The sequence below is a fragment of the Gymnogyps californianus genome, chromosome 4 (genome assembly GCF_018139145.2).
Source record: "Gymnogyps californianus isolate 813 chromosome 4, ASM1813914v2, whole genome shotgun sequence".
Lineage (NCBI taxonomy): Eukaryota > Metazoa > Chordata > Aves > Accipitriformes > Cathartidae > Gymnogyps > Gymnogyps californianus.
This window is the reverse complement of record NC_059474.1, coordinates 12,272,933-12,297,979: the sequence shown is the minus strand read 5'-3', so window position 1 is coordinate 12,297,979 and position 25,047 is coordinate 12,272,933. Positions and strand designations below refer to the sequence as shown.

The 25,047-nt window shown below is 40.3% G+C and overlaps 1 protein-coding gene across 1 annotated transcript in view; it reads right to left on the bottom strand.

Annotated features, from left to right (window-relative positions):
* ABLIM2 (actin binding LIM protein family member 2) overlaps positions 1 to 19,941 on the bottom strand; it is a 74,423-nt gene extending 54,482 nt beyond the window's left edge. The window contains exons 1-3 of the mRNA XM_050895368.1: positions 19,919 to 19,941; positions 17,788 to 17,881; positions 197 to 284 (exon numbers count right to left, since the gene is read on the bottom strand). Of these exons, the coding sequence (XP_050751325.1) occupies positions 197 to 284; positions 17,788 to 17,859 (160 nt within the window). The 5' untranslated portion in view covers positions 17,860 to 17,881; positions 19,919 to 19,941. The remainder of the gene's footprint in view (positions 1 to 196; positions 285 to 17,787; positions 17,882 to 19,918) is intronic.
* Between the last annotated feature and the right edge of the window lie 5,106 nt (positions 19,942 to 25,047).

Below are 25,047 nucleotides of genomic sequence, written 5' to 3'. Positions count from 1 at the left end.
GAACTGAGAGAGAAGTAATGGGTGAGTAAGAAGCAACAAGGGTTTGTTTTTGCTTTTCCTTAGCCTACACATTGCATTCTTCACTTTCTTTGGTAGTTATGAACTGAGAATATGTACAAAACAGCTCAGCCATGCTAGCAGGTATGGGCAGGAGGGCCACGCTGCCAAGTGTAACTGTTTTGGTTTTTGTTTTTACCTTGAAGATACATTTCTTCTCCTTCTGCAAACATCTGACTGCACCTGACACATCGTGCGCACGTTGGGTGATAATGTTTTTCTCCTGCCTGTTTGGGAAAAAAGGTACAGATGATTAAGCATACTGATCAATTTAGCAGCTTCACTATGAGGAGTTTTTCTTTCATCCTCTAGAATATGACTAGAGTAAATTAGTTAATGCCAATTAGTTCAACAATCTCCTGCAACCACAATGGCAATTTTTGATTATAGACAAGTCATGATTTAAAATGTAATTATGGTCTTGCCTACACAAAAAAGTTAATGTGCAATAGTTAAGTCTCTGAATTTACAGAATGGAAACAATTTTATATAGTGAACACATTTTCCCTGTAAACAACCATACTGTGCACCAAGTGCAAGGTAGTTTAGGACTTACCTGCACAAGGAAGTTGGGGGTCCTTGAGCATGGATTTGCAACTCAACTGTATGTTCATCATGATCCCACTGTATATATAATCTTAATGCACCGCAAGAACCATATTGTGCAAGGAATGTTTGTATCTGCTTTGAAAGTGTCTTGCAGGTAACGGGTACTAAAGGGTTTCCATGAGGAATGTATGTGGTGTGCCTCTAGGACTGTAAGTTCAGAGCTGACGCTTTTGGGTACTGTGCACCAACTCCCTCAGGCAGACAAGCCAGGAGCTTTGCCAATTGTTCTGAGATTAATCTACATAATTTAATACCACCATTTTCATTGATTGGAATGAGAATAGGACTGAACGCTAAATTTGCTCAGAACAGCTTAGTAACTCATCGTCATAAATTTAAATTTCCAATTACCTTATAACCCCATTAATTTAAACTGTTTCACCATTGACCTCTGTGTTTTTCAAGAGGAGACATCTACCTGCTATAAAGGAGCAAGGGCTTTTCTATGTCAGAACATCAACGTGTAACACAGACAAGGGTAAAGTTAACCTCAAATGACTATCAGAAGAAAACGCCAAGATTCTTGGATCAAGGGATTTATGCAGGACTCAATTTTGGTAGCTTGGCCAAAATTCAATTCTATGGCTGATTGTGGGCAAACTTGTTAGCTCCGGTTCCCACAGGCAAGGACAGCAGCACCACAAGGCAATGTTGGCTTGAGCCAGTGACAAAAATAGCATTCAGGGAGTTGTGCTCTTCTGAGTGAATGATGTGGGCCAGCCCCTCCAAACTGCACCCTTACTCCATCTTTCAGATGACACTCACAAAACAGAGTTCAACAGCCCAAAGCCGGCTCTTGCGCATGCTCCCAGCACTCCTCACTCTTCAAAACCCCTACAGAACTGAAAGCCAAATCTCGGCATCTCCTTCCTCCTCTTTGACCCCACACTCTTCTGTGCTACACAGAATGGCCCATGGTTTAAGTGGCTTAAGGTCAATGCCACTTCCATTACGAACAAAAGCCAGGAGACCAAGTAACTCTAAAGCTTAGAGCGAAATTAAACTAAGTTTAAGTTAAAGTTAAGCTAAGTCTGACTTCCGTAGAAATTCTCCTGGAGTTAAAAATAAGCAAATTCCGGTCCATGTAGAATGTCTCACAACCTGCTTATCTGAAAAAGGTTGAAAGTGCTACTAGGACTGTGTGTGCCTTTAAGAAATTACTATCAAGTATTGCCCCACTGTCTTCAGCATGTACATATGCTCTCATACCATTGCACTGTAAATCCCCCTTCTATTAATCTAGAAATTTAACACTGTTACTACAGGGATGACTTGTCTTACTCTTTTTCATTGACTGAAAGTCAAAGCTTTCAGAGGTATTTATACTAAAGAACATATCTGTCTCCGGGGGCCATTTTGCTGTTCACAATAACAAATATAGGAGTGTGGTAAATTTAGGTTAAAGAATCTCTGGTTTTACTTCATCAGTGTTAACTTGATTCACCCCTGAAAACCTGTTGCTGCATTTTAAACCAGCAATAAGGATGAGCAACGCCTCACATCAGAATTGCCATTTCGAAAACAGCTTTGTTCCAGTTCCCTCTTCTTTTTATGGTGTCATTTGTGCACACCGCTGAGTGACTTTTGCAACTTTAGACATGGAAGATGGTCGCTACTAACTGTGTCGACACCTTAAAGTATCTAGACCATGAAGTATCAGTATTGGGCTTAAACATCAGGTTCAAAATTGCTTGCCTGAGTGCAGGTGTTTAAGCACAGAAGGGTATTTAACTCTCACCAGATAAACTTAGGTTTGAAATATCAAGCTGAAAAGAAGTATCATTTCCCTTGGAAGATTTGTACCGCGTAAGCATTGCTAATGCAATGCATAGCCTCAATAATTCAACTGATTTAGCATAGTTGATACAATTCCCAGGCTAACACTCTCTAGGGGAATTCAATTACTCCTTTGCTAAAATAAACTGTCAGAACACATTCTCAGATAACCGGGATGCGTCACAGAATAAAATCTATTTCCCCAAATTTAACAGTACAACCAAATACATCATTTTAATTCACTCTGTATAGTAAGTAATATCAACTAGCTGTAGAATGGCACAGAGAGACTTCTTTTATAACTTAGATACAATTCTAACAGAAAAATCAGGGAAGAAAGGTGTAGCGATCCTCTTGCTGATGCTCACACCAGGATAACTCCAATGGATTTTGCATAATTACCTCTGAATTAAAATTGGACATACTCAAACTTTTCATATAACTCTAAGTGCTGACAGTGGTTTTTGTTCCCCTCTTTTTAAAATTTTTTATTTTGTCCCTCTTCTAACCAAAGCACAGAAGACAAGATATGGCAGACTCTTCATCACTTCAAATATTTAAAACAGATCACACCATCTTTCTAAATGAGAGGCGACAGCTGAATCTGAGGCTAGGGACTTGATGCAGGTATTAACTAATAATATTCCCTGATATGTTTATACAGTTAGCCTGATTAGATACCATAAATTATATTTAAACCTAGGACCCGGGTGTGTTGGGTCTGAATGTGAATCATAACCTCACTTGGGAACATGCCAAGGAGGCTTTCATCAGTGCCCCTTTCTCCTCTCTCTTCAGACTATTTCAGAGGCTTCATCTCAGAGATGAACAATTGGTTCCAGCAGTACCCAGAAATTTTATAAGCTTAGGGCAACAACTGTTTCATGTTTTCAGTTTAGTTGTAATGATGGCCTCGTTATTTTTTCTTTTCTTGGTTATATTGATGTGAGGGAGTTTAATGCAGCAAACAAATTCCTAACCATATGGTTACTTCTTCTTTGCACAGTTTGAAAGCTTAGTTTGACAGATTGTTGTCTCAGCGTTTAACAAAATATCAACACACACATAGCACAGAAGAAGCGGCATTCACCTCTGAGAGATCTCTTACGGTTCAAGTGGTAGATTGTAAGAAACCTTCTCAATGTCCTACATTTGCTTCAAGACTGCACCAGGTCTTTGTGTCCAGGCATCCAGATGTGAAGACAGTATTATTATGAAGATCAGTTTAAAGATTAATTCTCAACTGAGATTTCCTCAAACCTGAATAGCAAAGCGTGTCCTTAGGAACACAGTACACTACCAATAGTTTAATTTCTCTTCAAGTGACTCCACCAGCTTTCCACAATCACCGAGTCAAAGTCTTGGTGTGTAATTTAAAGGTGGAGTCTAAACAGTCCTTAACACTCTGAGACAAAGCTATGAATTACTTCATTCCCCTTAGGTATGAGGGACCACTTTGAATGGTAAATCTCCTCTGCACAGCATGCAGAACCTTCTGGGCTGGGTCAATGTAAGAAACGTTCTCCCAGCACAGCCGAAGACCTCCCTGCACTCCCTGCCCTAAGCATGGGGGGCACTGTAGTGTTGCTACCTGTCCCACAGCACATCGACAAGTAAACCCATGCTTCATTTAAAACAGGACCAGAAAGCTCTGCAACAAAGTATATAGAACTGCCTTTTCTCATTTCTCATAACTTCAGGGCTTCAACTAGATCAAAGAAGAATGAACCTGATGCGACAAATGTGAATCACATCATTTAAAGCACAATTTGAAGACAGTAACGGGTGCTATCCTCAAGTCTGCAGAGCAGTATGAATACTAGGCCTGGGAAACAGGCAATGCTAGTAAAACCGGAGTAATTCATACCGGAAGGAATAACCTTAACTAGTTAAGGTTGGGTTTTAAATTAGCTGTCATCACTCAGGAAAAAGATACTACATTATTGCAGACGGCTTAGCAAAAAGCTCTGTTCATTCTCTGGCTATGGCTGCAATAACTGATGAAGCAGTAGAATATATAAAAGATGATATGTATAATAATTGTAACTCCATCACAATGACATTGCTCGTCTGGCCTCTCATGCCATTGCTAGGAGTGTGATTGATGTAATTTTTCACTGCAGCTGATGAGCGACAACCGCTTATGGATTGACACGTGAGGGATTGAACTAGAGCAGCCTAAAGCCCAAAGCGCAAGCTGAGTCCCGGAAAGAAGACTGAAGACTTCTGATGACTCTCTCACCAGTGAAGTCTAAGTACCTCCTATCTCACTGCATTACTCAGTAAAGTAGCTAGTAAAGGGAAGAAAGAAAGTAGACAAAATCATTTAATGTGTTAAATAAGCTCGTAACTATTTGGTTCCTTTCCTGAGAATGAAAAGTTTTCAGTAAACTTTTTCCTGTAAAAATAAAAAAGAATTTAAAAAAAAAAAAATCTATCTTGTTATCAAAATGCACAGCAATAACTGACATCTACTGCTGAGAGTAAAGAGTTTGTGGAAGTGAGAAAAGGTTAGACTGCTGCAATGATTCAATCATATCAAAGCATATTTTCCATTTTAAGGGTATAATACAATATAGGTTGCTGTAATAGTGCATTATTACCAGTGCGTATTATCTATTGAGGTAGGTCCAAGTCCTGCCATCCTCATGCTCTAAGATCTCCGCGTGAAGTCCTAACTGTATCCTATCCTGAATAAAGATAATGGAAGCCAGCCTACAAAACACTGAGCCTGCTGGTATGCCAAGGCATGGTGCAGTTGCATCACCCAGAAACAAAGCCCACAGAAGACTGGTATAAAGCATTCTTAGTTAAAAGCTTTTCACATGGAACAAATTTGTTGGAGAGTTGGGTCATCACCAGACAACCACCTGTTCAAGCAAACGGAAACAGAATAAAGCACAAAACCACCAGCAATCAATAAGCCTTTCCATCAGGCAGCTTCTCACCCTGAAATGAAGGACTAAAGCTCTTATGAAAGACATACGATTTGACTGCTGCTATCTGTTTAAGTGGAAGGGAGTTACTATTTATTTGGGATGGGAAGGGGAAAAATACTTAGGTACTGTAGTGATGGGTAAAAGTTTAAAACTTCAATTAGATAATAAATTATTCTCTTTTCTATACTTTGTCTCCATTTCCTGAATAATATTCATTCACATGGACATTCACATTCATTCATTAAAGGGCACTGAGATTTCTTCAAGTGCACTTTGTAATACAGCTAATAGTAGAAATATAATTCCGTTTAAAGCCAGGAAGTGTGCAAGTGCACCACATAATGATAGAAGAATTCAGGTTGGGAAGGACCTCAGGAGGTCATCTAATCCAACCTCCTGCTCAAAGCGGGGTTGATGCTCAATTCAGATCAGTCTGCTCAGGAATTTGTCCAGTTGGATATTGAAAACCTCCAAGGATGGAGACTGCACAATATCTGACGAGACTGCTCCAATGCTTAGTTATCCTCACAGTGAAATTTTTTTTCTTTTTATCCAGTCAGAACTTCCCTTCTTTCAGTTTACGACAGTTGTCTCCTGCTCTCCCACTATGCACCTCAGTAAGGAGCTTGTCTCCACGTCCTTGAGGGTCTCCTCATAGGTATGGGAATGCTGCTATTAGGTCCCCCTAAAGCCATCCCTTCCCCAGGCTGAACAAGTCCAGCTCCCCAAGCATCTCCTCACGGGATATGTGCTCCAGCGCCTCAGCTATCATGGTGGTCCTCCACCAAACTTGCTTCAGTTAATCAGTGTCTTCTGGTATGGGAGGGCACAAAGCTGGGTGCAGTATCCTATATGTGGTCTAGCAAATGCTGAATAAAAGAGGGATATTTTCAATCTACTGGTTGTGCTCCTGTTGAAATTGCCCTCTAGGCTGGTGGCATTCATCGCTGCCAGGGCACACTGCTCCCAGGTTTAGCCGACTGTCCACCATATCCCACATGCATTTCCAAGCACTGATAATTGAACATAAGACATCAAAATAAATCAAGATGTGCTTGATGTACATACATCATACTGAAACAGAACATAAAATCAAGACATAACTCCTTGATAAATGAATCCGCTACCACTTTCAGCTTATGTCCGTGGATTCATATGAGTAGAACTGGGGAGAAAAACATCTTAACACTGGGTAAGGGAAGTTCATTATCTATCATTTTAAATTCAGCATTGAGGAGCATGTACCTTCACTGGGAAATTTTTTTCAGAGTATGCAAATCAAAAAAAGTGGAAAACCACTGAACTCCTTTAGTGGATACTTAATTCATCCTGTTTATACTTCCTCATTCATTCCCCAAATGACTGTTTTTACTGGGATATTAAACTATTATGTGAATGAACTGTTCTTTTTCTTAGGTGCCAGAAATGTACAGGAAACTGATAATGAAATACAGGTATAAAAAGGAACTCTGGATACTTATCTTTATGAAATTTAATGAAGTTTTTGAACAAGATACAGCATTTTGATGTTAAATGGCCCAACCAGTCACTGCATTGACTTATGGAGGCAAATTCACAATTTCTGTAAGTAAATACGTTTCCCTGACTTTGGCTGAGCTAAGGTTTTAGTTCCTGCTCCCAGAACTAAAGTAGTTATTCTTTAATAACTCTCTGACCTAACAGCACAGAACTGGCCCAGAAAATCTTCCTATCAAGTTATTCCACCTACTAGGCTGAAATCAGGGATTGTTCTTGCTTATTCCCATCTGGTAATACAACCCTCCTGTTCTTGGCCAGCAATTCAAGATGGGATTGTGCAATGTGGGTTTAATCCTAAAGGCTGTGTAAAAGCTAGGGCCCAGGTGTTTGTCCTTCTGTCTTTATCTCAAGAGTACCATAGAGAAGGTGCACAGCACCGCACCATCAAGTGTTGTTCAATGGCCACACGCTCATAACTCTGCCATTGCATTCACATAATAGCATATTATGTGGACTGTACTGGCTCCATGAACTGGATTCTACGGAGTATTTTCAAATTAGAGTGATGATATTCAGAAAATCAGATAACTTTTGCTGCTTGGAGTAGAATACTGTGCTCAGTTACCAGCTTTAAGTGTAACCACATAAAATCTCCATTCACATTTCTAGCAAAGCCAGAGTTTTGCATATGCTACAGAAGAACTTCAAAGATTACTCAGTAATAGTTGTATACAATAACGGTTAAGTTAGTAAACAGCTGTCATGTCATCTACTGGGTATGAAGGGACAGGCAACATTATCAAGGCAGAGGTATTTGGCAATGTATCTATTGCTTATGTTACACAAAAGTGCCGAGGAGAGAAAAGTGTGAGAGCCAGGAGACAAAGAGAGAATTATGTGGAGGAAAACTCTTACTAATTCTCTTAGTCACAGTGGACCTGACTCACCACTGAGTCACTTCAGCAGTGTGCCAGGTCAAATGAACCGTTTTCAATGGGGTCTACACCAGCGTAAATGTAGTGTAATGTTTTGAATCAACCCTTCTCCTCATCTTCTCCTTACTGGATTCATTTATCATCCCACTAGATGCCAAGAAAGAGTCATGTGAAATGTTCAATACATGCACCTGCAGCATTACTTACAGTTTTAGCTGTCTCACATGTACAGTTATTTCATATTGTCTTGGTTCTGGCTCATCCCGCTGTACTTTGCAGAGCCTTGAGACTTTCCACCCACATTTGAGTCATTTTTACTGCCTCCCACACACTCTTTATTCTTCCAGGTATAAAGTGCAGACTGAATGTACCAACAGGGACACTTATCTCAGAATGATAGTAACTCACTATATACTGGACTCTCAGAAGGAGAAGTTTCTAATGCTTGCGGGAGAAATAAAAAAATCATTAAAAACCCCTAAAGGGAATAATTAAGAAAAAGAAAGAATAGGAAGAAAAATGAGCACTATTATAACTGTAATCTCATTCTGTGACATCTGCAAACAAGTTCTGACTCCGGAGCAAGTTCAGCCCTGCCGCAGTCAGGCAAAAGCTGGAAAAGGCCAACAGTGCATTTTTTCTACAGAATTTGGTACACGATCTTGTAAACCAAAATGGTCTGTCATGCCTAAGATCACTAATTTTGCACTCAGTTGCTTTTGTTATGCAATGAGTGATCTGCCCCTTTTGTCTTTTTCTTCTCAGCTTTGCAAATTTTTCTTGCCACCCACTGAGACTGGAAGAGGCTTCTGTTTTCCGTTTGCTCAACAGTCTCCTTCATTTCTTTTCCACTTTCCTCTCCCACTCCTTAAAACCCACTTACAGGCCAAGCCAAGCTGCAGCTGGCTCTCACTTCTGCCATCCCTTGACAGGGGAGAGGGAGCAAAGAAGGAGAAAGATGACTTGCAGACATATTCCCCTTCCTTTTCAACTTTGCAGCTGTGCTGTTAGCCCACCCATTTCAGATGGGAAGAACAAAGCTGCAACCAACACTGAACAGCCCAGGAGAGGCAGCATGATTTATTAGACGAAGCCAGCACAACTCTTTTCATGCTGGTAGTGGTGATCCAAGCTGCAAACATCTGAGGACAGAACCTGTCTCTCATTCTGTGCCTGAATAAGGACTGATATTTTGGATCCCCAAATTTAGCTGGGACTGGAAATGCTGCTGTCATACGCAGAACTGACATTCATAGTCCTTCCTGGAAGCAGGAAGTTGCTACTTTCAGACTCATCCACACATTTCCAGTTCAAGGTACCATTCAGAAGTTCCTACTTTGTGGGCAAAAAAGAAATTTGAAGAAGCACAAAAAATGCTGAAGGTTGGCAGGATGAAAAATCTTAGATACAAGAAATGAGTCACATAGGCTGCTTTCCTGCTATTAGCAGATCCACCGAACCGTTGTCACATGGGCCAGAGCATTCTGGAGATACTTTATCAACAAAGCCAATTGTCACTAAGTGCACTTACTGCTTCACCACTGTCATGGTTACGGGAGAGAGCTGGAGGGAGGCGCTTGTGCTGGTGGCTGGATCATGGTAGGTACGGGGCACTGCAGAGCAGTGGTCTGGCTGACTGCAGCGTACCCCGGCCGACTGCAGCATGCCCCAGGCATGAGTCAAAAGACCACCAGAAATGAAAGAAATTATGCAAAGTAATAGGAACTGAAGACATCCAAAAAGTGCAACGTTTCACATTGTCAAAATATTCAAATGCTGGCAAACAGTACTAGATAATACTGCATCACCACAGTAACACATCGCTTAGAAAGGCATTGTAACTGGCATACTGTATGCTGTTTGTGTCTGAGGCTCAGAAGGTATCAAGGCGACTACTGGAATCACTGCTTTGATGCTTTAATTAACCAACTAAGATAGTTTAAGATAGTTAACTGGTACTACATTTTTGCATAACGGGAAAAGGCAGTGGACACCATTCACCTGTCTGCCAGGCTCAAGAGTCAAACTATGCACTAAAACTCTTAACACATACAAACCCACACAGGCACAAACGCACAGCAGCACTACCGGGGACTTTTTTCCATACATATGAGAGAAATCCTCAACAGAAAAGCAAGCAACCAACTGAAAAAAAACCACAAAACCTGCAATAGTCATTCTTTCTTCTCTATCAACCAGCTTCCCTCAAATTCTGAACTTCTCTGTTGTGTTATTCAGAAATAGTTTGCAGAATCCCTTACTTTGGTAAAAATGTAACAGGCTTAAGCTATCACCAAATGCTACTCAGTGCTCTTCCTCAATAAACCTAAAAACTGATTTACAAGGTAAAAACTATGCAAACAGTTCCTTTTAATATGTACTGTTTTTTCCTGACATGTCAACAATTGTGAGTTTTTAACAGTACAGATAATACATATGGATAGGTGTAGCTCTGTTTCTCTTTCTGGAGAGAGAGGTGGTTGAAAAAGGGAAAGGATGAGGGTGGGAGAAAGATAAAGTGAATGTATCTAAAACAATACAATTGGGCTACAGAAAAGGCTAAAAGCTAAGGTCAAAAACATTTGCATTGCTATTTATATGCTTGTTGACAGTATTTTTAATGATGCCTGTTTTAAAGCAGAAAGTCTGTCAGCTGTCAATTAACACTTAGCCAGCCAAGTTCAGATACTATGCACTGATGATTAACCTGCCTTTGCAAACCAGCAGCCCCAGACAAATGCAAGAGGCACCAAAAGAGAGACTGTGCTCAAGCTGCAAAATGCCTTGTATCTCAGCAAACACTATGCATTGAAAGTGCTAGTTAATGTTTCCTACCTTAAGATGGTTTCCTTTTGCAAGAGCTAATGCTGATTTATTTAGATGTATCTTTTCCAACAGTTTTCCTTCTTCTCTCGTGATGGGAAAAAACTGGCGTAGAGAGCAGTTTCTAACCGAAGATTAGTACTGACACTTGGATCCTTTTGCTGCCCTGACAGCCTTTGCAAGGCTGTGCATGCTACAGGAAACCCTTCGTTCGTATAGACGAAGCCGCTTTTATTGCACGTTTCAGTATTAATGCTTATATTATAAGCTGCTCAAGTACCTTTCACACATCACTAGGTTTTGTTGTTAGTGGAACAGCAGGGTAACAGACATTTCAGAACGAACCATTCTTCCACACTGCAGGCAGAAATTTGTACACCCTGCTGTAAAGAATTAGTCTCGTCTCTGCTATACGGAGACTTTTGCAAAGGGAAAGGTAATTGATTTACAAAGTAGATGTGAATGCGAACAAAAGTAGCTCAACCCTAGGGCAAAGCAAAAAACAAACTACAAAAAATAAGATTCATGTTTTAATTAATAAGTCACTGAGGTATAAGTGGCATTTAATTGACATATAAATTATTGATATTTCTAGTCTCATTCCTGCCTAGTGCCTACTGCATTTGTGCCCTTATTTTAAAGTAACATATGGTTATGATTAATAGATTTTTTAAAAATATATTGATGATGCTTTTCTAGACACTTACACATACATGTAAACCAGAAAAATGTTAACCCTTTCTTCTCCCACATATACTGAGTGCCATGCTGCCATGTTAGGATGCCAGATACAGCAGTTGGACCCACCTTTATGTTTAGTAAGTGATACAGCTGTTTTCACCAGCACTTGTAGGACACATTTACAACACAGCCATGTAGCTGTGAATCACTGGACAGTCGTAGACAGAAGTCTAGTCAAGTGCTGAAAATACCCCTCAGTGCTTATAGAAGCAGTTAGGTTGCATGTAAATAAGCCCCAAGAGACCTTTCCAAAAGCATAACTTCCAAAGTGCTACCCTGCCAACTTTTAGTCACATGAAATTCAAAACACCAGCTAGTAGTGGCAGAGATCCAGCTTTTTCCAGTAGCAGCTACCAGTACAGTTGGTCATGGAGGCCTGCTATGAGGCAGCTCAGCCTGGCCATCACTGGGCTGCAGTTCCCTATCCTGACCCCCTCACAGCCTATACTGTGTTTGCCATCAAAACATCCCCAGGAGGTTATCTTTGGATATGAAGGCTTCCTCTAAAAATGTAGGAAATCATTAGCTGAAACAGCAGATGAAGAGAAAACGCCCCAAGTCATATCTCGCTATGGGCTGTCAATGTTAACGAAGCCACAGAAAAAAACCACACTCAGTGCAAGATACACCAGGGAAAGTACTTTCTCTAGAAATGGTGGAAGGGGTTACTATCACTGCACAAGGTAGTGGTGAGGCGTCATCTGGAGTACAATGTCCATCCATGCTGAGAGAAGGTGGTTCCAGCTAGGAATAGATGGTGACAAGGTCCACCAGCATCACCAGAAGAGCCTGGCGCTGACTTTATGAGCGGAGGAGAATTTGGTTCATTCAGTTTTGCAAAATAAAAGTTGAGAGGAACTAAGACTGTTCTCTATAAATTCTCCTTAGAGTTCATCAATTAAAGGGGAGAAGATAAAAAAGCTAAAAATCAATCTGTACCCAAAGAATTAGTAACTATACACAGACCACTTCAAAACAGAGAGGTGCTGGAATTGAGATAAAGTTTCTAAATATCAGATGTTAAGGAAATCCAGGCATGTTCCCCAGGAGGGGACCAGGAGGAGTCACTGTGTGTCACACAGCTCCTCTACACACCACAACAGCCTTCCAAGCCCCTGCATGGCCTGTCATGTGGGAAGGACCGGGAGGTAGGCAACCCACCTCTGCCTCCCCCAAGCAAAACACAGCTAAAAGACTGATTAAAAATCATGAAACAAATGGAAAGTGTTTTCTTGACTGAAAGGGGTTTGTATCAGGTTCTGAATTATCATGCAAAATATAGTATATATTTAGAAAAAAGGCAATTACACTTATTTTGTCAATTTTTATGATATGCACATTAGCACAAGTTGAGATTTTAATTAATAAATAACTGCTTGTGATAGAAAAAGAGAGAAAAAAATATTCTTAGTGCCAAACGCAGAGAAATAGATTGCAGCACGACCAAAGGGAAATGGCTCGTTATAAAAATCAACAGCTTGATATTTTAAAATGTGTTTATTTTCTGTGTTATTGCGTGATTTTAGCTATTGCTGGATTGGCAACAGAGCTATAGCATAAGCACTAAAATAAACCCTTTTTCTCCCTAAAGGTTTTCAGTTGCACTGTGTTTTTAGTCAAACTATAAAGTAAATTCCAGCCACCTCTTGCTCCCCATTTCAGATGGTAGGTTTATCAACATATATGGTCAGGGATAAAACATAGCAATTTCTAGGAGAGGACTGATGTTGCATTAAATAGTGCTCTGTATGCTTCATGAGCAAAGCAAACCTTGCTCATAAAAGCACTGGTGGGCAGGGTTTTTGTAAAAAGAACAGCAAATCTGTTGCCTTTAAAAGCAATAGAAGAATTTATGGTCTCCGTAAGTTAGCTGCTCAGCCCCTTTTGTAGCTTTTCCAGTACAAGTTCCCTGGGAGACTGGGGGCAAGCCAAGGCGGACTGGAGGGGAAGAAAGAAACAAGAAAGGAATTGTAACCAGAGCTACCCTGTGTTTAAGCCCATTTACTACACGGAATGAATCTGGCCCTCAGAAAATAGGCTGAAGGAAGAATTTAAGTAACTAAATCATCATTGTATTTGGCTGGCAACCTACAAAAACAGCCATATTTTTATAAGTTATCAGTAACTCACACTAGTTGACTCTCCCTTCCTCCCCTGCTGAATAAACACTTGAAACGAACAAGTGTTGGAAAGGGAGACAATATTATAAAATCTGGGCACAGAATAATTGTGGAAGCAGCTGTCCTCCTGACATTATCACAGAAATCAGAGATGGAAAAAATCCTATTAGGTCATATAGTCCCTCCCTTTGTCATTGCAGGACTGTTCCCTAACGTAGATTTTCCAGTGCCTTGTCCAATCTTGTTTTAATACTATCTAAGTGATAGCTTCCAGCAGCTCCCTTGGGAGACTGTTCCTCTGCTTAATAAGTATTGCTGTCAAGACTTTCCCCCACTTTAATAGCAATTTTCCCTGTTATTCCTGTGTATCTTCAGATTATATTCAAGATGGTAAAAAGAAGTACTGAAGTTTTGAAAAATGTTTCAGGATTCCAGACAATTCCACAAATACATCCTACAACAAAAACCAGCCACGGCTACTTTTTATTTTTTCTGTCCTCCTGACCAGGAGATATACAAACATATCAACAAGCCGGCCGGTGACAAACACACACCGAGTTCGATACCAGACAGACGGAAGAGATCAGCCCCAATTCCAAGTTTTTCGAACAGGTCCATCTGCTGCAGACGAACAACAAATGACTTAACTGGATTAGCTAGGGATATGGTCTCTGCGTTCTTTCAAATCTGTTTGCTTAGGTAATGACTTTTAGTCTAGCTTCCTAATGAAATGAGGTGTGTGCGCTACCTCCTCATCCGACTGCTCTCCATGGTCAACACTGAAACTCAACAGCCATTTAAAGTGATCCCTTACAGAGGTCCAAAGGCTCATGGAAATGACAGGCTGATCACCATGGAAGAAGCTTCACACTGTGTGTCACCTCTTGACCATGTAAACAGGCAGTGAAAACGTAAAGAAAGCTCTCGAGATATTTCATGGGGAAACAGAGGGGATGGGAGCAGGTATTTTGGGAGACGTTATGAGGAACAGGACCTATCATGACAGCAGAATTCTAGGACATAGGACATGCACCCATATTCAAGCTTCATTAGTTTTGTTGCACACAAAAAACCAAATTGTTTTATACAATCTTATGGAAAGAAGGTTATAGACCATAAAGTTCCCAGGTTGTTGTAACAAGCCTCCAGACACTAAATATCATTGTACCTGTTCAAATCCATTGCCTGCTTCATACTAACTTCATCCTAGCTTTCCTATTTGACAGTGACACTATCTGACACTGTTGTGCTTTTACAGATTGTGAAAGTCATTTCTCCTCATCTTTTTTTTTAAAAAGGTTTCAGAATCAGTATTTTTTCCACAGTTAAATGCCACAGACTTCAATCGAAGTCACTCCCAGCCTGCACCAGTACCAAAGTAAGAAGAGAATCAGTGCTAAACCGTCACCAGAGCAATGTTGGGGAAGGGGAGAGGAAGGGGGCACACATGCACTAAGTGAAAACATCACCTAGAACTACAATGACATACGTAATCAGTCACAGTAAAATTCCTACAACAGCTTTAAAGAATTAACTTTTCTGAAGTTTGTTATTGGTCCATCTGCAATAAAAACAAGGAACTCTCCTCCTGTTCAGTACGCTCTCACCAAGCGGTTAGAAGAAACAGATACAGCCACATGTGTCCCCAGGTCCCACAGATCCAATTCACTACTGTTACTATGCAAATCTTTCTAACTTTTTTTTCCTGTTCATCATCCACAGAGACAGTGAGGACCCAGTTCTTAATCACACCACACCACATGCTATTGTTTAACCATATTGTGGGTAAAATATTACCAAATAAAAAGAGTATTTTGTACAGATATTTCAAGGCAAGAACCAGGACAGAAAAACACAATATTGTGAAGCCAATTGGAGCTTCTGTTGTTCTCCCATCTTAGTATTAATCACTCCCTGTAATCTGCTATGAGTAAGTGCACCCCAAATTTGCTATAGCTTTGACCATGACACTCTTCTCTCTGCATTCAACTCTCCTTTATTGCATCAAATGTAAGTTAATTAGCTTCACCTTCAAAGCCCACCCCTTCTTACTACCTTTCATTCAGTGTCAAAGGCTGACATCTCGGAAAACATGTAGCAGCTTCCACTGGTCACCTCTTACATTTTTGAAGTTTTTTTAATGTTTTCTTCTGTTTTGCTTCTCCCACTTGAGAGAGCCATCTGTAAAGAGTGATGTGGTGGGTTGACCCTGGCTGGATGCCAGGTGCCCACCAAAGCCACTCTATCACTCCCCTCCTCAGCTGGACAGGGGAGAGAAAATATAACGAAAGACTCGTGGGTCGAGATAAGGACAGGGAGATCACTCAGCAATTACTGTCACGGGCAAAACAGACTCGACTTGGGGAAAAAATTAATTAAATTTATTACCAGTCAAATCAGAGTAGGATAATGAGAAACAAAACCCAATCTTAAAAACATCTTTCCCCCACCCCTCCCTTCTTCCCAGGCTTAGCTTTACTCCTGATTTTCTCTACCTCCTCCCTCTCAATGGCACAGGGGGACAGGGAATGGGGGTTGCGGTCAGTTCATCACACGTTGTTTCTGCCGCTCCTTCCTCCTCAGGGGGAGCACTCCTCATACTCTTCCCCTGCGCCAGCGTGGGGTCCCTCCCACAGGAGACAGTCCTCCACGAACTTCTCCAACGTGAGTCCTTCCCACGGGATACAGTTCTTCACAAACTGCTCCAGCATGGGTCCCTTCCACGGGGTGCAGTCCTTCAGGAACAGACTGCTCCAGCGTGGGTCCCCCGCGGGGTCACAAGTCCTGCCAGCAAACCTGCTCCAGCGTGGGCTCCTCTCTCCACGGGTCCACAGGTCCTGCCAGGAGCCTGCTCCAGCACGGGCTTCCCACAGGGTCACGGCCTCCTTCAGGCATCCACCTGCTCTGGCGTGGGGTCCTCCACGGGCTGCAGGTGGATATCTGCTCCACCGTGGACCTCCATGGGCTGCAGGGGGACAGCCTGCCTCACCATGGTCTTCCCCACGGGCTGCAGGGGAATCTCTGCTCTGGCGCCTGGAGCACCTCCTCCCCCTCCTCCTTCCCTGACCTCGGTGTCTGCAGAGTTGTTCCTCTCACATCTTCTCACTCCTCTCTCTGGCTGCAATTGCTGCTGCGCAGTAACTTTTTCCCTTTCTTAAATATGTTATCCCAGAGGCGCTACCACCATTGCTGATGGGCTCGGCCTTGGCCAGCGGCGGATCCAGCTTGGAGCCAGCTGGCATTGGCTCTATCGGACACAGGGGAAGCTTCTAGCAACTTCTTGCAGAAGCCACCCCTGTAGCCCCGCCACTACCAAAACCTTGCCACGCAAACCCAATACAAGTGAGAAAGCTGTCTTTATACTCTTTCAAATCCCTTATCAGAAGCCTGTTTTCTGAGATGTCTGTAAAAACATTTGATAATGGCAAAGTCTCCCATGCCTAACCCTAACACCATATCACGCCATTTAGTATGGACTCACTGTTTCCTTCCACTTGCTTCTCAGTTCCTACTTAGCTGTAATTGTCCACCATTTGGATAGTTGAGTCTTTGTACGACGCCTAGCATATCTTTCTCTGGTGGAAGTCCTTTGGGACTTCTCCAGGCTTTCTTAACTGATGAAGAGAAAGAGTGAACTGAGCGACCTGGGGAACCTCTTCCTAACTCCAGTACTGCTAAGGCTTCACAAGATACAGGGAAAGGGCAGAAAGAAAAAGTGGATAATTGATGACATTGATAGGATAACAATACACTTAGATCCAAGGATAAATGCTATTCACATCAAAGGAATATATTCATTTCTGACCATGGGTCAGTTATGTGGAAATCTCTCTTGCATAAAGCATAAACATGCACTTACACTAAACAACCTCCTTGCTTTTTAGAACAACAAACCGAAAAAAATCCCTGCAACATAGCTTATTTCTGGGTGCAAAAATACATTTCAAATGATTCATTTTAGTTTTTCAACAGCTTCATCCTAACTCTGCAGAACATAAAACAGAATTGAAAAGCAGAAATTACAAAGGAATTTAGCGTAAGTATTAATATGTGCCAGATAACCCATTCACTTATTACTTCTGCTACCTGAACATTCTGCAGTACCATAAATATCCATTTAGGGAGTGTGTGTATTATCAAATCATTAGCAGAAGAAACAAAAAAGAATTATAGAAAAAGCTCCTAGTATTTCATAAAAGTAACATTAAATTGTTGCATTAACGCTCATTTGTGAGCATATGACTACACCCAAAAGAGCAAGTCTCTTTGTATACTTTGAGATGCATTTGAATGACAGGTTCTCCTTACCTCGAGCACTCTTCCTGTGATATACTTTTCACAGTTGTCACATCTGATACCAAACTTTGCATGATAGTCCATTTCGCAGTATGGAACACCATCCCTAGGGAAGAACAACAGGCCATACAGAGACTGCACAGGTTTACTGGGAGATTATACAGCTAAAATTTGTCAATGCTTCAACACTTCATAGGGTGTTTATGGACTTTCCCACCTCCCAGATACTTGTATTCATTAATTTTGAAAAGAATTGAATAGTTAATGAACTATTCTGGCCCTTCGGAGTTTACCATGATCCCACTTTCCTGCACTGTCACTGAATTCAGCCATCACCTCTCCCCTTGTCACAACACTCAGTCTCTGAGACCCTCACACCATTTGTTTTGATAGTGTTTAGATACTCATTAACTTCTTCCACATGTTTCCCCCTCTTTGGAAAAAATAGTTATTTCTACATATTATTCTTTCCTTCTTTACTTATCATCTAATATATATATCATCTAATCTTTTAGCTTAGACTGCACACAGTAATTTCTCAACTGAGTATCTTGACTGTAAACCAAATTTGATTAACATTTAAGTCTACTGATGTTCTTGACTGGACTTGCTTAAAGACAGTCACGAATTAACCACCTTGGGAACCTGCTCCATGGAAGCCAGTAATGACTATGAGAATTCAACCTGAGCAGCAGAAGGGATCTTGCAGTACGTTCATGCATGATGTGAACAGTTATTTCACCACAAGTGATTTATGATAATGTACGATTTAAAAATATGAAGAATAAAAACAGGAGTCTTAGCTTTTATTCTAAAAAGTCAGAACCAGAACACGTGGACTATTGCTCTGAAATGAAGCTATTTGTTAATTTTACATTTAGATCGCAATTTCACAAAGCTTTACACTTAGACCATTAAACCGATGAATGAAAATAAATCGCTCTAGAAGACACTGGAGACTCTTCTCCTGTTTCAAAGTGCAAGTTAGCCATAGTTAAATACATTTAGTGTGTTATGCTAAAACAGCTCATGATCAGACAGATTTATTAGCAGAGGCATAATTTTTTTGGACATTTCCCTGGAGAAACATAAAAATTCATTTTATAGCATACAAGTTGGATTGCTTAGAGACTAAACTATAAGTTATCACAATAATTAATTGAATTAATTGAAGCCAGGATGTTTCTTCTCTTGAGTTATTTTGTTTGGCATTTAGCTTTTTTAAAAAGAGGATTTCACAATAACTATATCTTTACAATTTATGGGGGTTTTATTATTAAATAACAAGCAAGAAAAGCACTGTACCAAAATACAGCAGAGTAGCATAACATTTGAGATAATGCAAAACCTTATTTAAGAACACCCTTTTATTAAATATTGTTTCTCCAGTGCAAGCTGTGAAATTAAATGTTATATTTGTATTAATCTAAATCCAAAGAACTGTTGAAAGTCAGTGGGACACCGACTCTGAAACTCCATCATCTCTGGGCACTGGTGATTGAGTTACTTAGCTGTTCAGGAAAATTTCATGATACCAACACACTTCTCTGAAGTAGAAATTAATCCCAGGTGCCTTGGCCAGTGAAAGCCCTGTATCTCACCAGACTGATATGAGTGTTGACATGGGACTTGGTCTGCATGTGTGCTTTGTGCTGCCTCTCATAGCTGTCATCACATTCAGTCCAAACCTGACAGCACGATGGTCTGGAGGGTCTAGAGCAGTGCAAAAGCATGATACGTACCTCCTTAATGAACTTTTTGAGAACGCTTTTGCTTATGTGAAACACATGGAAAGGATAATATCTGCTTGGTCACATTACAGCATTGCATAGAGCAAAGTCAAACATAGATAACTAAGGGAGTATCTATAGGGCTTTGAAGCATACTCCACCCATTGCCTTTCTATAGCATAGCTGCTTTGTCAAGTCCCATTCCAGGTACCTGGACAAATTCGACTTCTACTTCTCTTCATTTGAATTTTTTCTGCTTTTAATACAATTTAGATAATAATTTAGATAATAATCTCTAATATTTTATATATCTCCAAAAGTACATAAACAAAAACTAAAGGATATGCAATGCTAAATTAATTATTTGGTATTAAAAGAATGCTGAAAACAAGTGAAAATGCTCCTCAACTTACTTGCTGATGTACTCTGCATTCAGTAGCTTGCCGCATATATTGCACTTAAAACAGCCCAAATGCCAGTGTTTGTCCAAGGCAACCAATGACTGCCCATTTTTTATTTCTGAACCACAGCCCCCACAATCTGCAAGAGAAAAATCCAACAGGAGTAAATCACATGCTTTAGATGGTCACACAACAATACTGGTTACTGCAGTACGAGGATCCATCAGTAACAGTCCTAGTAACAGCCTGTGCAGGCTCTAAAGCTTGCTGCTGGCTGCTCACTGATGAATGACAAGTGGTGCTGCCTTAATATTGCCCTAACATTGCTAGAAGACATGAATCCCTCAAAGAAAAAAACTAATGACTTAAGTTTCCTAGTGACTTAGGTTTTATTTTAATTCATCTATACTGTGTTTAAAAGATACAAAGTTTTGGTGATTAAGTTTTCAAGCATCGCAAATCAGCCCAATAAAATTAATAAAAAATACCTAAAAGTCATGAGATTAAAACAAATAATTGATTCTTCATATTAGACTTTGCTTCTGGGTCTGAAAGCTTTACTTCTTATTTCAAAATTGTTTCTGCAACCTTGAAAAAAACCTAAGCTGAAATTCTGATGTGAAATTCTGTAACCAGGAAAAATACACCAATACTTAAGAGGCATTACAAATTCCTGAGTAGTAGTGACATTGCAATATGTGAAAGTGATAGGTGGCTATATATTTATAGAAATTCACTTATATAAAGCTCCAAAAAGTGGTAACAAAAATTAAATGCAAAACATGTCATAACTGGATAACATAGGCTAGGCTATGTTGGTTAAACAGGCTATACGTGAACCAGCTATACTCCCCAGAAAAAGTAACTGAGAACAAGACTTTGGGGGGGGGGGGTGTTGGTTGCTTTTTGGTTTTTTTAACAGTGGATGTTTTTGATTATGTTAGTAAAAGCCAAATCTACTCTCGGTTTCCACACCAACAGTCCACCAGTGAGTGCCCTGTTTAGAGATGTTACATAGACATGGCATTTGAATCCGGTTCTCTATATCCTAAATGAATCCTCTAATACCCTACAGGGTCCAGCTCTCATTCACTGTTCACTCTGTAGATTTCTGTCTACCTATAATTTTCTTACAAAATGTTAAAATAGTCAGAATATGTGGAAAAATAGGGATAAATATAAGTAATAAACGGATTCTAGTATCAATATCTCAGTAACCCTTCTAATCCTCCATATGATTACATCTACCATCTTATGTGAAACCATATATACATATATATTTTTTTTAGGAATTCTTCATGTATACCAACAATTTGCTAGAGAAAAGACAAACCCTGAAAGACACTTGAAGAGGCATTTAGAGATGCCAGAAGAGAAAAAAAACCACAACAATGTCTTGCATGGAAGAGAAAGATACACAAAAGCATTAAAAAAGATTTATCTAGTTATTAAGAAAGAACTCCAAACATAGGATCTCATTAAAAGATTTAAACAGTCCTCTTAAAAACTTTCTGATTTAAGATTCTATTTAGTTGGTTACATGACCCTAATGAGACACTTGGTTAGTGCAATTGTAAATGTTTCATCTCTGAGCACACAACAATAAAGGATAGTTCTTGTTTTCCTTCAGTGGATTTGGAATGGATTAAGGGAGTAATAATACGTCTCTCTAATGTTACCCTGTAGAGCACCAATATGTGGAAACAAGCCCAGCACAAAAACGTGTGCACCACAGATCAGAACATTTGAGTTTTGCTAATAAAAGAGAACATTTGGGTGTGTGTCTGGATTTAGTCCCACAAGAGAATAAATACTGCAGTATTCTGCAGTATCTGTTCTTTAACTGCAATCAGAAATTTGTTTGTGATATCCCCTGCACCAGGGGTTCATCTGGTAATCTAATTTAATCTCACTGGTTGAGGGTTTATTTCACAAACTTAATACAACACCGTGTGCTGAGATGTCATTCACCTTTCATCTGGTTTAAGCTTGGGTGGGCAGAAATGCAGCATTTTGTGAGCTACTTTTTTATTCCCAACTGCTGTTTTCTCTGTTAAGTTCCAGATAATTAAAAACAAATATTGTGGTTGCTATGCCAACAGTGCCTACTGATGCAACGTCCTTGTCTTCCTGTCTTGGATGCAGCATCCTTTGGTGACTCACCTAATTTCATCCAATAACTCTGCTGAACACATCAATTTGCTGCTACATGTTGATATTCTTCCCTGAGTACTCTTTCAACATCAACACTGTCACAAGAGGTTTTCACAGCTAGCATTTTATAAATGAAACAAAACAGGTAGGTAGGTATTTATATAATAATAAAAAATTCAAGGACTCAGGCAAAAAGCAAATATTTTACATTCTTCATTTCAAATGTAAGGTATAAAGGAGGTCAAAACGAAAGTGGAAGGACAAAAATAGGACTGGTCAGAGAGGGCAGTGATGTTGGGAGCTCAGTGAGTCCCAAGAGATCTCCTGAAAGCATTCTTGAGCTCAAGTCAGAGATAAATAGGCTGACAAATAACATACATAGTGCGTATCGGGCAGTTCTGAGCCAGGAGCAAAACGAATGTAACAGTGGGTCAACATATTACTTGGTCCTTGACTCAGCTTGCTTGAAGTCACGTTTTTGTGCACTACTGTTCTTTTATAAAAAGAATTGTTCGTTTAAAACATTAAGGTCTCTTCCAAGAAGACTGTTGTTAAAAGAGGGAGACACACCATTTATTGCTTTGTGTAATATGTAGCATAGCTACAGCCAGCTATTCTGGACTTTCAGTTTTCCAGTTCAACCAAGATGTCTCTGATGCTGCTTGTTTATTCCTGAAACACTGGTTCTAGCCTAAGGATTAGGTGCTTGAAAAACTGCTGATATTACATATTGCTCTTTCACGTATTACATATTAATCTGAATATTTCCCAAATTCTTTATTAACTTTTTAGATATTTCATTTATTTTCTGTGTACTGTCATTGGTCAGGCTCTTAGATATCCTGCTACCTATACATGCATGCACCTCCATGTATTTGTGGCTGCAGTGCTTCCTATTGACCCATCAAAGCTCTATTCCCCACACCAAGGAGGGATTATACCATTGCTATCCAATTTCCTGAGTCCCATGAGCTCCACAGCTCCTGGGTCAGGTGGGTGCTGCAGGTCACCATGAAATCAGAAGATGCTGGCCTGCAGCTGCCCTGCAAGACACTGGGGAAATGGAGTAAGGAGGAGATAAGAAAGGATATAGTCTACACAGGTAAGGATGATATTTATCTGGAATCCTGGCAACAGCATGGCACCATTTACTTGCAGGCCAGAAATGGACTTCAATTTGCCCTTTGAGAAGTCATTATATCTATCAGCTCACCCTCATCAGCACATTGTTTGAAAAGCAGAGCTGGTTACTCTCAGGTGATGACGAGATCAGATTCCTTTAGAAGTCCAGTCTACAGTGTGACAGATATCATCCAAGTTTGAACCAAGACTCTTAACCAATTCCACTGAAACCTATGGAAAGACTTCATCCATTTCTAATGAGATTTAAAGCAGACCTGTATTTGAGGTTTAAATACATACGTTTGAGATTTTATTTGGGGAAAAGCTAAACTTTTGTTTTCCAAGGTCACGTTTTGGCACAAAAATATGTTTCCAGTGCTGTTTCCCCTTGAGGCACGTGGTTTGCTGAGGTCTGCAGGTACCTGTGCACTGGGGAGACTCGGTGCAGCGACCTGAGAGAGCTGGGGAAATGCAATGCAAGAAAAACTCTCCAGGGGGGTGTGGTGGGTGTGGTGTGTGCACAGAGAAAGGCAATGTAAGTACATTAAAGGATTCTGTATCACAGATAATCAAATAAACTTGTTCTGTCAGTACTCAACCAGGCAAATAATTTCCATTAAAGTCAAAGCCACTTTTCCCATATGAAAAGGAGACAAATAGATGATAAGCCATTAAAGTATGGATCTGCAAATGCAGCCAGCCAAGATGGCTGAGGATGATCCATCTCTGGAATAAGTGACAAGAGAAAGCTCCTAAGAGAGAGGGCCATCCCCTCCCCAAAAGAGAACAGCATTAGCAAGACAGGAATCAGCACAGCTATCTCACTGCATTCACACAGCAGCTTTTGCTGGCAAACTGAAGAAAGGAGATGGTGAAAACTTCTGTAAAAAGAGAGATGTGGGGAAAAACAAAGAAAAAAGAAAAAAAAGGAGAAATCTCTCCCTGAAGTGGGCTGGATTCCTTATATACAAAGAAGAGCAATCTATGGGGCCCTTCCCTCAGCCATGCTGAATCCAGCTCGATGAGATGTGATAGTCATTAAAAATATTTCTGTCATCGCTTTTGAATTGAATTGCTGTTGTTGTTTAATTACATAAAGGCAGTGGTTGAATGTTAAACCATGGCAGCTCCTCGTGAACAAATCAGCAGAGGAACAGAGTTCAGAGCAATGATGCCACTCTGTGATCTGCCGCAAAAAAGGTGGTATGAAAAGACCACATTTCTTCTCTGCAGTGTTTGTATCTTCTGATAGTACACGACAGTACTGAGGCCAAGGCAAGTGTCCCTCTGGTCATGTTGCATATGTTAACCCTTCCTGTGTAGTATTTAGCCATGCAATCCTGTCACTGATATTTTCTGAAGCAATACTGGAACACACACGAATTATTAAATCTCACGTTGGATTTTATTTTAGCAGGATTTGGAGTAAATCCTCAAAAATATTAACATCTATATTACACCTTTCTCCAAATAATTTGATTTACTCCAGTTTTAATCAAATGTTTTGAGAGGTTCTGTGTACTGTTAACCCTATAATGGCACCATTTGTGTCTCTTTCTAATATCAGACTTTTTTGGAAAACTACCACATACTTTTTGACGTGACTACATTGTATTTCTTGATGCGTTTTATGCAGCATAGTGGTAGAAGTTCCAGTTACACATATCGGTGTAAAACTGTGTTCTTTAAACCTGTGCAGACTAAGTACCACCAACAGAAAAGAGCAGAAACGCCTACTTACTTCGCAGGTTCTGTACAGGGAAAGAGCCGGTGCTGCTGGAAGGGGGCAGGGAACATTTCTGGCAGATGCACTCCTTCCCATTAAAAGTTACCCGGTCGCCTGCGGGAAAAGGCAGCCTACAACA